Source organism: Desmodus rotundus, chromosome X (genome assembly GCF_022682495.2).
Source record: "Desmodus rotundus isolate HL8 chromosome X, HLdesRot8A.1, whole genome shotgun sequence".
Taxonomy (NCBI): domain Eukaryota; kingdom Metazoa; phylum Chordata; class Mammalia; order Chiroptera; family Phyllostomidae; genus Desmodus; species Desmodus rotundus.
Window position 1 is genome coordinate 58,110,884 of NC_071400.1, and position 14,227 is coordinate 58,125,110.

Below are 14,227 nucleotides of genomic sequence, written 5' to 3' on the forward strand. Positions count from 1 at the left end.
AATGCCACTTGATCATCGTGTATGGTCTTTTTGGTGTATTGTTGCATGCAGTTAAGGATTTCAGAAATACTGGCCTGTAGTTTTCTTTCTTTGTTGTGTCTTGTCTGGTTTGGGATTAGGATAATGCTGGCCACATATAAAGAGTTTGGAAGTCTTCCATCTTCTTGGATTTTGTTGCAATAGTGTAAGAAGGATAGGGGTTAGCTCTTCCTTAAATGGTTTACAAAATTCGCCTGTGAAACTGTCCAGTCCAGGGCTTTTGTGTGATGGGAGTTTTTTGATTACTCCTTAGATTTCACCAGCTGTTATTGGTCTGTTTAGGCTTTCTGCTTCTTCTTGGTTCAGTTTTTGAAGATGTTATTTTTCTAGAAATTTCTCCATTTCACCCAGGTTTTCAAACTTCTTGGTATGTAGTTGTTTGCAGTAATTTCTTACACTCCTTCGTATTTCTGTGTATCAGTTGTAATTTCTCCTCTTTCATTTTCGATTTTATTTATTTGGGTCCCGCTTTTATTTTTTATGAATCTATTTAAAGGTTTGTCGATTTTATCATTTCAAAGAAACAGCTCCTGGATTTATTGATCCATTGAATTTTTCTTTTAGTCTCTATGTCATTTAGATCTGTTCTGATCTTGGTTATTTCCTTCCTTATACTTGCTCTGGGCTGTCTTTGTTGTTGTTCCTCTAGTTCTTGTAGATGTATGGCTAGGTTGTTTATTTGAATTGTTCCTATCCTTTTTAGGTAGGTATATATCACTATGAACTTCCCTCTTAGGACTGCCTTTGCTGTGTCCCATAGGTTTTGGGTTGTTGTGAGTTCATTTTCATTTGTTTTCAGAAAGTTTTTGATTTCTTCCTTGATCTCAGTCTTGACCCATTCATTGTTTAAGAGCATGTTATTCAATCTCCATGAGTTTGAGTGTTTGAGTTTTTTCCTTGGTGTTGGTTGCTATTTTCAGTCCCTTGTGGTCAGAGAAAATGCTTCATAGGATTTCAATTTTCTTGAATTTGTTGAGGCTTGTTTTGTGTTCTATCATGTGGTCTATCTTTGAAATTGTTCCATGTGCATTTGAGAATAATGTATTTTTGCTTCTTTAGGATGAAAGGTGCTCTCTCTCTCTCTCTCTCTCTCTCTCTCTCTCTATATATATATATATATATATATATATAATATATAGTATAATATATTTATAATATATTATATAAATATATAATTAGTTAAGTCCATGTGATCTAGGACATTGATCAATGCCACAGAATCTTTGTTGATTTCTGTTTGGAAGATCCGTTTTTGATAGTGGGGTGTTAAAATCCCCTGGTAATAAATGTGTTGCTGTTTATGTTTCTTGATGTCATTACAAGATTTTCCTTGTATATTTGGGTATTCCTATGTCAAGTGCACATATGTTTACAATATTTATGTCTTCTTAATAAATTGTTTCCTTGAGTATCATGAAGTGACCTTCTGTGTCTCTTTTTATGGCCTTTGCTTTCAAATCTATTTTGTCTGATATAAGTATTACTACCCCAGCTTTTTTTAATGTCTGTTTGCTTGGACTATTTTTTTTCTTCTTTCACTATCAGTCTGTGTAGATCTTTTGTTCTGAGGTGGGTTTCTTGTAGAGAGCATATATGCGGGTCATGTTTTCTTAGCCATTCAGCTACCTTATGTCTTTTGATTGGAACATTTAATCCATTTACATTTAAGGTTATAATTGATAAGTATTCATTCATTGCCATTTTTTATCTTTGTACCTGTGTTCCTCTCTCTCTTTTTTCTACATCTTCTTGAAGCAGTCCCTTTAGCATCTCTTGCAGGACTGGTTCAGAGGAGGTGTATTCTTTTAGCCTTCTTTTGTCTGGGAAACTCCTTATTTCTCCTTCCATTTTAATTGACAGCCTTGCTGGGTAGAGTAGTCTTGGTTGCAGGCCTTTGTTTTCATTACTTGGAATATTTCTTGCCATTCCCTTGTGGCTGGTAGGCTTTCTGTTGAGAATTCATCTTCTAGCCTTATCAGAGCACCCTTGTATGTAACTAGCTGTTTCTCTCTTGCTGCCTTTAAGATTCTTTGTCTTTGAATTTTGCCATTTTAATTATTATGTGTCTTGGAGTGAGCTTTTTTTGGTTCATCTTGATTGGGACCCTCTGTGCTGCTTAGACTTGGGTGACTTTTTCCCTCATCACGTTAGGGAAGTTTTCTATTATTACTTTTTCAAACAGGTTTTCTATCACTTGTTCCTCTTATTCTCCATCTGGTATTCCTACTGTACAAATATCATTGCATTTCAATCTCTGAAGAACCCTTAAACCCTCTTCATTCTTTTTGAGTCTTTTTTCATTTTGTTGCTCTGTCTGGGAGTTCTTTTCTACCTTGTCCTCCAGCTCAGTGATTCAATCCTCTGCTTCATCTAGCCTGCTTTTACTTCCTTCCTGTATATTCTCCATTTCTTCCTGTCTCTTATTGATAATTTCTATGTCATTTTTCATGGTGATGTAGTTCCCAGTAAGTTCCTTGTTGCTTCCATAGAGTTCTTGGTCCTTCTCACTGAGCTCCTTGTGCATCCTTATAATCATTATTTTGAACTCAATATCTGATAGATTCCTTGCCTCAATTTCATTCAGCACTCTTCCTGCATTTTTCTCCTTTCCTGTTGATTTGGTGTTATTTCTTTGTCTCCCCATTTTAGGTCACTCTTCTTATTTATTTCTATGTATTAGATTATCTGCTTTTACTCCCTGTCTTCGTGGTACATGATCCTCTCTGGTAGGAGACATGTGGGAGTCAGTGACGCATTCTCTTTGATCTCCTGAGCTGCATATTCTTGTGATGCCCTTTATGCCATTTATGTGGGCTCTCTTGTTATAATTGCTTTTGGTTGTTAGGTTTTTCTTTGGGGGTTTCTTCCCTCTGGCTGACTGAAAGTCATACCACCCTTCATACTTTGCATGCTGTTGTACAAGTGCTGATAGAACAAAACAAAACAACCCAGGAAACAAAGTCCACACTCTCAGTAATAAACCCCACGCACAACCACATGATCAACAGCAAATGAGCAAATATTAATAGAGGTGTGAAGAAATTAAGACTATTAGAAGAAAGGAAAAACAAATATGAGATGAGTAACTGAAAGAAAAATGATTTTGAGAGGGCAGGGGGAGGAGAAATAATAAGAGTAGGGAATAGAAAAAAGGTGAAGAAAATAGAATTTACATTGTAATTTTCAAAAGGGGGAAGAAGGCAAAATGGAGTAAGAAAAGCTCATACTCTTGTATAGCATGAGCTTTAAAAAAAATTAACAATAATTAAAAAAATGAGGAACCAAATTGGAGAAAAAGATTCACCATAGAAATAACAAAGGAGCAAAGATTAATATGCATGGAATGGGAATATGAAGGAAAAAGAAAACAAAAAACTTATGATATATCTAGAGGAAAGGAAAGTCATTTTGAGAGGATAGAGGGAGAAGAAATACTAAGAGTGAGGAGGAATGAAAACCATGCTGAGACAGGGAAAAAGTAAAATTTAAAACAACAAGAAGAGAGAGAGAAAGGGCAGGAGATAGGCAAATGGCATAGGAGAGGGGAATAGTAATTTTGGAGATTCGAAATACAAAAATAGTGAATATCTAGGAATAAAATTGAAGAAATGCAACAACCACTACATGAACAACCAACAAGCCAAGACTGATAAAGGTATAGAGAGAATAAGGGTATTTTAAGAATGTAAGAATATGAGATGATTAATGACAAGAAAAATTATTTTGAGAGGCTGGAGAGGGGAGAAATAGTAAGAGTGTGGAATGGAAACAAGTCATAGCCAGAGAAAAAGTAAAATTTAAAATAAAAATAAGAAGAGGAAGGAAGGAGGTAAAGTGGGGTAAGAGAAGGGAGAGGCAGAATATGAGATTTGAAATAAATTAAATAAAATATACTAGTGAAATAATAGGCACAAACTTGAAGGAAAAGAAATTAATGTTAAAAAGCTATTCGGGAGACAAAGTAATGCAAATAATGAAGATGACTCTGGTGGAATTTGTCTCAGTATAATCCAGTGTTTACCAGTCTTCTCTTTCTGGATCTGCCCCTAGTAATAACAGATGGTGTCCTAGACTGGCCCTAGGCAGTCTGTTCGAGACTACCAGTGATCTACAGTCTGTGGCTTGGCTGTCTCCAGATTTGGCTTATTCTCACTGTTCTGCCTGCCAGCTTTCCATCAGCCCAGGGCCCAGAAGTGCTTCACTTAATGACCCGAGAGGACTGCCAATACCTTCTCCGCCTGTCTCCAGAGGGGGCCTCTAGTGCAATTGGGAGCATGGAATCCCTGGGACAACCCTGGGGGGTGCTGTTCAGTCTTCAGGGAAGATGGTGGAAATATTTCCCCATCCCTTCGCCACATGTATTTGTCTTACCCAGATTCTTTCCAATAATGTATTGCTGCCGAATTAGCTGTCCGTTTTCTGGCAGGGGCCAATCTCTGTAAAAGGAGATGCTCTTTCCTGTTTGGCGCAGACGGCAGCTCTGTCTAGGCACAGAGGCTATGTGTGGCCCTGGACACCCCTTGTTGCACCTGTCTCTAATCTCTCCTCTGTTGGTTTCAGTGAATCACGGCCCGAGGAACAGTGAAGCTCACTCATAGTGTCTGGTAGAAAGTACCCTGTCAGAGTTTTTTCTTCTTTCCCCTGTGGTTATGCACCCTGCAGCGGTCTCTTAAGTCTGGCCTCAATGATATGCAGATCCACAGGTGGGGATTGGGCATACCTGCCTGTGAGGGACCTGCCTGGTTGCAACAAATCTCAAGCATTCAGCTCCTGGCCATCCAGTCCCCATCCTACTGCACTTGCAGGAGACTCAGGTCTGAACTCTCCACTCTGCACAGTGCCCTGCTAGCCAGCCATGCTATGTTGGGTCCCACATTCTCTTCAGTGTGACTCTATTTCTCTGAGTTTTGTTGGCAGAGCCACTGTGCACAAGCACACATGAGCACAGGATCTCTGCTTAGTCTCAAGTCTTACGTCAGCTCCTTTTCTAAAAGAGTTTGTGTGGCCCTCTCACTGCAGCACCAACCCTGGGGGGCCTGTTCTTCACACGACCCCCCTCCCCAATAAGCACAAAATCTCTCTCAGTCAGGGCTGGCCACAGCCTGCCAGAGCCTCCAACAATTTTAGATTAAGTTTTTCTCTGGATGTCTCCAGATGGCACTAGGAAGAGTCCCAGAGTGATACTATAACATGGGGTGGTCATGGAGTACTCTCGCTGCTCCCTCCATTGATTCTCAGCCTCAGGCAGGCCTGCTCCTGCCACACTGTTTCTGCAGCCAGCACTGCCCCAGCCATCTGTCTCCAACAGATAGTTTGGGCACTGAGGTGAGGGCACACCAGAGGCTTCTTCTTAAGAAGGATTCTTTAAGTTCCTCAGAATGGCTTCTGTCCCAAATCTGTACAGTCAGAAGTGCTGGGTTGGGCAGTGACAGAGGCAGCTGCTACGCTAGGAGAGACTGGGAAGCCTGCTCCCAAGTGGCCTATGGGTGGGCAGGCCCTCACCTACTCAGGCACATGCCCTGCATACTGGTCCACATACAAGCTCGCACAACTCTCACTCATTCTCAGCTGGATTTTCAAGTTGATTGCTCTGTGGTTTAGCTGTAAGATCAGTCCAAGACTGGGAGCATGTGGATGGAGCTTCCAGCTACTCTGTAGCCATCTTGGATCCCCCTGGAAAAATCTTTTAAAATATATAATACATATACCGTTCAGCCTTTTTGTTCCATTGTACTTGGGCACAACGGATATGGACAATAAATGTTCACTTAAGCCCTATTTGTAATTGCACAAAACGAAAACAAACAACATGTCCACCAGTAAGGAAATGGCATCATTGGCCAAGGCCAAAGCCACATCACTGGAATGCCAGCTCCACAAAGCACAGGTTTGTGTTTGAAACATAGGTATACGAATAATGTAGTAAGGTGAATGCTGGTCCCCAAAATGTATAGCCAAGTCATAATCCCCAAAACCCATGAATGTGACATTATTCAGAGAAAGGATCTTTGTAGTTGGGTTGGCCAAAAAGTTCGTTTTGTTTTTTCCATAATTTGGCTCTAGTAGCGTTTAGTTGTCTTTAACTTCATTCAAAACAATTTTGTTAGATTGTACTTTGACAGCTGTCATATCAGTATGCATTAATAAAAGCATCAAAATTGATGAATTTTTGTGTAGTCATTTTAATATTGAAGATGGAGGAAAATACACAACCACTCACAGAATATTATGCTTTATTATTTCGGGAAAGGTAAAAATGCAACTGAAATGCTAAAAAAGATTTGTGCAGTGTGTGGAGAAAGTGCTGTGACTGATTAAATATGTCAAAAGTGGTTTGCGAAGTTTTGTGCTAGAGATTTCTCACTGGATGATGTTCCATGGTCAGGTAGACCAGCTGAAGTTGCAATCAAATCGACACATTAATTGAGATCAACATTCTACTATACTGGAGATAGCTGACATACTCAAAATATCCAAATCCATAAAGTTATGGTTGAAAATGAAAAGAATGTGTCTTTTATTTTACAGAATAAACTAAACTGACTTTTTGGCCAATCCCATAATTAAGGATCTTGAGGTAAGACCACTCAAGATTACCCAGGTGAGTTCTAAATCCAACCAAAAAGGTATCCTTATAAGAAACACAAGAGGAAAAGACACACAAAGGAGAAGAACATTTGAAGATGGAGGCAGACATTGGAGTGCCACAGTGGCAAACCAAGGAACACCCAGGAATGCCGTCACCACCAGAATCTGGAAGAAGTCAGACCCTCTGCTTGGGCCTTTGGAAGGAATATTGTCCAGCCAATACCTTGATTTTGGATGTCTGGCCTCCAGAACTGTGAAAGAATGAATTTCTGTGGTTTGAAGCCACCCAGTTTGCGGTACTTTTTTATGGTATCCCTAGGAAACTAATACAGATAGATATATTCACTCAGGTTTTGATACACATTAATAAAAAACAAATTGTGAAGTAATACACATATAATGAAATAAAAATCCCTACACATTATGTAAAACAAAAAACTGTGTATAGATATACATAACAGCAGAGAAAACTAATCAATAATTCCTTCTTGGGATGGGAGTGGGTCTTAGTAGGATGGGGAGGGGTCAAAGGAAATCTCAGCTTTACTTTCTAAGCCTTCATACATTTTTAAACAATGATTTAAATATTTTTTTAAATTTAAAGACAAACTGATAACAAAGCTTAGCATTTGAGAGATTACATGTAGACACCATTTTAAGTAAAGCCATTATTTTTTTTTAAATCTAAGAGGAGAAACAAATCCCTAATTCACTTCAAAGTACCCTTTTCTGAGCTAGGGAAAGACAGCCCTCAGAGGCCACTGCTGGCATGTTACTCCAGTATGTGCTATGACTGGACTTGGAGAAAATGCTGTACCAGCTATAACATATTGTCTGGTATTCTCCACAAAAGAAACAGAATTTTAAATATTTAGATTTTCTTATAAATAATATAATTTATGATAACCATATTTTACCTGATCAAGTGAAATACAGGCTACCTGTCATTTTCCTTGAGCATGTACTCTTGAGTGGGTGATGCATATTAATTGCTATTTTTTGCCTTTAATGGTTTCTTTTATTTACTACTCACGCTTTAGTGAGGAAGTTTCCTTCAATGTATCCTCTGGGTCCCCAGATCCTAAAAATTAAAAGAAAAAAAATTTAAATTCTTTGCCTGAAACAAAATAATACTAAAGTACTGTCTTGTAATGGTCATTTCCCTTTAGACAGTGTCATGAAGGTAACACCACAAAAGGAAATGAGTTGAAACCCCCCAAAGATATATTGAGTTGATCTCCTTCCACAAACAACTTATCCCCACCAAAAGAAAATATATCCTTCAGTCCACTAGAAGTTTGAAGGCTCAACTATATGGAACACAAACACAATCTTACAAAAATCTTTCTGCATGTTATGTATGACTTTTCCAACAAGGAATGTTGGAGCCCAAAGCTCCACTGATAATGGGCTAAGTTCTTCCACCCCACTCCAGCTTTCACAAATGGAGCTGTTCTGCATTTTGTCAATCCGCGGTACCCCCCATAACCACAGCACTCACCCCTAGACTAATAGCTCTGATTACATATAATTGAAAAGGCTTTGGGGAAAGCTTTTCACAACAGAATCTTCCTCATAAGTGGACCCATCTGCCCAACCATGCTTGCTATTGAATTTGACAGCTATCATTCCCTCTAGATGGGCACGTAGTTTCCCTCAGGTGTATACACATTATCAAGTCTCAAGCAAACAACTATGCATGTGCACTGGAATTGATCAAATAAGTAAATGAATGGTAAATTGTAGAAGCCAGGATTCTCACTGTTGGGGAGGGACATTATAGATAAGAGAAGGCTAAAATGATCCATGTGATAATGGATTGGAGCCGGAGATGTCAGTATGAATTATGTTTAGCTTAAGTGTACATATATATGCATATATATACAGGTATACACAGAGATGGTTACATATAGAAAGATTTATGGATGTGCATATGCATGGGGAAGTATGCAGGCATATACATTCCCTTGCTCTGTCAGCTGAGAGGGTCTAAAAGCAATAACACCCCAGTCATAATGAGGACACCTAGCACCCAGATCTTGGTTTCTAAATACTGTTCTTCAACAAAAGGAAAGAGAACTCCTTGGAAAAATGGCTGATGCCAGGGTTAGGCACAGGAAATATATAAGAGGAAATTGAATCATTTTATACTGCCAAGAAATACTATTAAAAATGTTGATATTGATGGGTATACGCAAAAGGAGCACATGACTAACTGAAAGAATTCCCAATGGCTAGAGATGGAACAATTTAAGCAGCAAAATAAAGTAGTACTGGATTATAACCCAAAGCATAAAAAAAAACCCATGAGTCCATAATATAAATAAACGATCAAATAAATAAAAGGGAGAGAATCAAAGGAGATAAAGCATAATATCCCACCCCACAACTTTTGACTTCCTTCCAAACAATATACCATGAGAAAGTGAAGGGAGTGAAGAATATTTTTACAGTGGATAAAACTAACAAACACTACATCAGTCATGCAATTGGGATTAACATCAATAGTGATGAGTAATATTGATAGTATTGGCTTGGCCAGAAAGTTCGTTTTATTTTTTTTTCTCCATAAGATGGTTCTAGTAGCACTTATTTATCTTTTATATCATTCAAAACAACTTTGCTAGATTGTATATGACAGCTATCATATCAGTGTGCATTTAAAAAATATCAAAATCAGTGAATTTTTGTATAGCCATTTTAATATAGAAGATGGAAGAAAAGATGCAACATTTCAGCATATTATGCTTTATTATTTCAAGAAAGGTTAAAAACACAACTGAAATGCAAAAAAAGGTTTCTGCTGTGTACAGACAAGGTGCTGTGACTGACCAAATGTGTCAAAAGTGGTTTGTGAAGTTTTATGCTAGAGGTTTCTCACTGGACGATGCTTCATGGTTGGGTAGACCAGTTGAAGTTCACAGTGATCAAAAGTTATTGGTGAAAATGAAAAAATATGTCTTTTATTTTACAGAAAAAAAACTAAACAGACTTTTAGGCTAACCCAATATATGAGGTTTGTCCAGAAAGTATCCATCCATTTAGTATTTAAAAATAGAGACATTTGGAGACTTCCAGGGAAGATGGAGGCATAAACAGATAGATACATAGTGCCTCCTTACACAACCAAAAGAACGACATCAACAATTTCAAAACAAAAAACAACCAGAACTGACAGAAAATTGAACCATATGGAAGTCCAAGACTTAAAGAAGAAACATTTATCCAGACTGGTAGGGGGGTGGAGACAGGCAGCTGGGGCAGAGAGGACTCAAAGCAAGGTAGTGGCTAGCAGACCAGGCAGTCCTCCATTTGTGTGCGGATAAACTGAGGGGAACAACCGGGAAGTGAGACAGACCACACACCCATGGTTCCAGCGTGGGGAAATAAAGCCTCAAAACCTCTGACTAAAAAATCCTGTGGAGGTTGTAGTGGCGAGAGAAACTTCCAGCCTCACAGGAGAGTTTGTTGGAGAGACCCACAGGGTTCTATAATGTATACAAACTCACCCGCCAGGGAATCAACACCAGAAGGGACCAATTTGTGGGTGGTGGAGGAAGTGACCAAAAGCCTGCCAAGAGATGAGCAAGAGGCATTGTTCCCTCTTGGGCCCCTCCCATACATACAGCACCACAATGCAGCAGTGTTAGTTGCCCCACCCTGACAAAATCCTAAGGCTCTGCCCCTTACTACGTAACGGGTTTGCCGAGACAATGAAAGATGAAAGCTCCAGTAAAAATATGACTAAGCAATAAAGAGATTACCAACCTATCAGATGGAAAGTTCAAAAACACTGGTAATCAGGATGTTCACAGAAATGGTTGAGTATGGTCGCAAAATAGAGGGAAAAGTGAAGGCTATGGAAAGTGAAATAAAGGAAAATGTACAGGGAACCAACAGGGACAGGAAGGAAACCAGGACTCAAATCTACGGTTCTGACCAGAAGGAAGAAATAAACAGTCGACTAGAACAGAATGAAGAAACAAGAATTCAAAAATATGAGGAGAGGCTTAGGAACCTCCAGGAAAACTTTAAACATTCCAACACCCAAATCATAGGGGTGACAGAAGGAGAAGAACAACAGCAAGACATTGAAAACTTATTTGAAAGCATAATGAAGGAGAACGTCCCCAATCTGGCAAAGGAAATAGACTTCCAGGAAGTCCAGAAGACCAGAGAGTCCCAAAGAAGTTGGACGCAAAGAGGAACACACCAAGGCACATCATCATCAAGCTACCCAAGATTAAAGATGAGAGAATCTTAAAAGCAGCAAGAGAAAAGGAGACAGTTCCCTACAAAGGAGTGCCCATAAGGCTATCAGCTGATTTCTCAAAAGAAACCTTGCAGGCAAGAAGGGGTTGGAAAGAAGTATTTAAAGTCATGAAAGGCAAGGACCAGGACAACTTTCATTTAGAATGGAAGGGCAGATAAAGTGCTTCCCAGATAAGGTCAAGTCAAAGGAGTTCATCATCACCAAGCGCTTATTACATGAAATGTTAAAGGTTCTTATCTAAGAAAAAGAAGATCAAAAATATAAACAGTAATACACAAATTTCAACAACTGAACCTAAAACAAAAACAAAAGCAAACTAAGCAAACAACTAGAACAGGAACAGAATCACAGAAATAGAGATCACATGAAAGGTTATCAGTGGGGAGGGGGGCAGAATGTGGGAAAAGGTACAAGGAAAAAGAAGCACAAATGGTAGGTATAAAATAGATGTGGAGGTTAAGAATAGTATAGGAAAGGTAGAAGCCAAAGAACTTATACATATGACCCTTTGACATGAACTAAGGAGGGGAATGTGGGTGGGAGGGCAGGTGCAGGGTGGAGGGGAATAAAGGGAGGAAAATTGGACAATTGTAATAGCATAATCAATAAAATATATTAAAAAAAGAAAAAAAAGTAGAGACATTTATTGAAAAAGATACAAGATACATTGTACATAGGACAATGATGCCTCAGTCCCCTTCAAAGTAGACACCTTGGGACCTCAGAGTTCTCCCAGCACCTCTTCCACTATTCAAAACACTGCAAAATCCTCTGTTGAATCACCATCAGCTGTCCCATCATATTTTCCTGAATCTCATTGATGGTCTGAACTCTCTTCCCTTTCAAAGGTGATTTTAGTTTTGGAAAAAGCCAGATGTCACAGGGCACCAAAGGGCTGAATCACCTAAGTGATCCGATGTTTCACCAAAAACTCTGCAAGAGACATGATGCATGAGCAGATGCATTGTTCTGATGAAGCTGCCAATCACCAGTTGTTGATAGCTGTGACCTTCTGAATCATATGAATTCTTTCCATGGAGGAATATCCAGGCTTAATGTAAAATTTGATGCAGATTTGTTGCTGTACAGGCTGTCATTTTGAATGTGACAGCCACACAGTACACATGCTCACTCAATGGCATATACCACCCCCACTGACTAGTATAGTAAAGTCATCATTATTTATGCATGCGCATTCCAGTCTATTCCTTGCCTGTCAGGTTACATTGATGTCGCACAAACCATTCTCATTATATTAACAATGGCTGCACATTTTGTGGACAGACCTCATATACCCTTGATATGAAGTGATGAGACAGGTGTTATATGTGTGTGGAACTCCTGTCAAAAACACATAACTCCAGTATAATCATGATAAAAGCATCAGAAAAATTCGAATTGAGGGCAATCAATAAAATACCTGAACAATATTCCTCAAATCTGTCAAGGTCATCAAAAACAAAGAAAGTGGAGAGAACCAAGATGGCGGCGTAGGTAGACACACTGCACCTCCTCACACAACCAGAACTGACAGAAAATCGAACGGCAAGGAAGTCTGACACCAAGTAGATAAAAAAGAAACATACATCCAGACCAGTAGGAGGGGCGGAGACGAGCACCGTGGCGGAGAAGACTCACGTGGCTATGGCGGGACCCGGACTGGCGGAGTGTGGGACAAATGGGGCAGGCAGTCTGACCACTAGCAGACCCAGCAGCCCCACATTCGCACACATATAAACCGAAAGGGCCGGACTCAGAGTGGCAGAGAACGGGGCAGGCAGAGCAGCGGGTAGCACCCCACAGCCCCACACTCGCACACAGATAAACCGGGATGAACAGCAGGGAGCGAAGGAGACCATGTAACCCAGGGCTCCAGCGCAGGGAAATAAAGCCTCAAACCTCTGATTGAAAACGCCCTTGGGGGTTGGGGTGGCAGCAGGAGAGACTCCCAGCCTCACAGGAGAGGTCGTTGGAGAGACCCACAGGGGCCTAGAGTGTGCACAGGCCCACTTACTCGGGAACCAGCACCAGAGGGGCCCAATTTGATTGTGGGTAGTGGAGGGAGTGGCTGAAATCCAGTGGAGAGCTGAGCGGGCGCCATTGCTCCCTCTCAGCCCCTTCCCCACTACAGTTTCACAGTGCAGTGACCAGTGTTACCCCGCCCCCATGAACACCTAAGGCTCCGCCCCTTAAAGTAACAGAAGCGCCAAGACAAACCAAAACAAAAAAAAATGGCCCAAATGACAGAACACTTCAAAGCTCCAGAAAAAATGCAACTAAGCGAGGAAGAGATAGCCAACCTATCAGATACACAGTTCAAAACACTGGTAATCAGGAAGCTCACAGAATTGGTTGAATTTGTTCGAAAACTAGATGAAAAAAACGAAGGATATGCCAAGAGAAACAAAGGAAAATGTACAGGGAACCAATAGGGATGTGAAGGAAACTGGGACTCAAATCAATGGTGTGGACCAGAAGGAAGAAAGAAGCATCCAACCAGAAAAGAATGAAGAAACAAGAATTCGGAAAAATGAGGAGAGGCTTAGGAACCTCCAGGACATCTTGAAACGTTCCAACATCCGAATTATAGGGGTGCCAGAAGGAGAAGAGGAAGAACAAAAAATTGAAAACTTATTTGAACAAATAATGAAGGAGAACTTCCCTCATCTGGCAAAGGAAATAGACTTCCAGGAAGTCCAGGAAGCTCAGGGAGTCCCAAAGAAGCTGGACCCAAGGAGGAACACACCAAGGCACATCATAATTACATTCTCCAAGATTAAAGAGAAGGAGAGAATCTTAGAAGCAGCAAGAGAAAAGGACACAGTTACCTACAAAGGGGCTCCCATAAGACTGTCAGCTGATTTCTCCAAAGAGACCTTACAGGCAAGAAGGGGCTGGCAAGAAGTATTCCAAGTCAAGAAAGGCAAGGACCTACATCCAAGATTACTGTATCCAGCAAAGTTATCATTTAGAATGAAAGGGCAGATAAAGTGCTTCTCAGATAAGGTCAAGTTAAAGGAGTTCATCCTCACCAAGCCATTATTATATGAAATGTTAAAGGGACTTATCTAAGAAAAAGAAGATAAAAAATAGAACAGTAAAAATGACAGCAAACTCACAGTTATTAACAACCACACCTAAAACAAAAACAAAAGAAAACTAAGCAAACAACTAGAACAGAAACAGAACCACAGAAATGGAGATCACATGGAGGGCTATCAATAGGGGATTGGGAGGGGGAGAGAGGAGGGAAAGGTACAGAGAATAAATAGCATAAATGATAGGTGGAAAATAGACAGGGGGAGGGTAAGAATAGTGTAGGAAATG

At 40.0% G+C, this 14,227-nt stretch overlaps 1 protein-coding gene across 4 annotated transcripts in view; it reads right to left on the minus strand.

Annotated features, from left to right (window-relative positions):
• CD99L2 (CD99 molecule like 2) overlaps positions 1-14,227 on the minus strand; it is a 153,385-nt gene that overhangs the window by 48,821 nt on the left and 90,337 nt on the right. For 3 of the 4 annotated variants that reach the window (XM_053917624.2, XM_053917626.1, XM_053917625.1), the window contains exon 2: positions 7,661-7,708. In XM_053917624.2, coding sequence (XP_053773599.1) covers positions 7,661-7,708 — 48 coding nt within the window. Of the gene's footprint in view, positions 1-6,850; positions 6,951-7,660; positions 7,709-14,227 lie in introns of all 4 variants that reach the window. The other variant, XM_053917627.1, reaches the window with a different exon arrangement.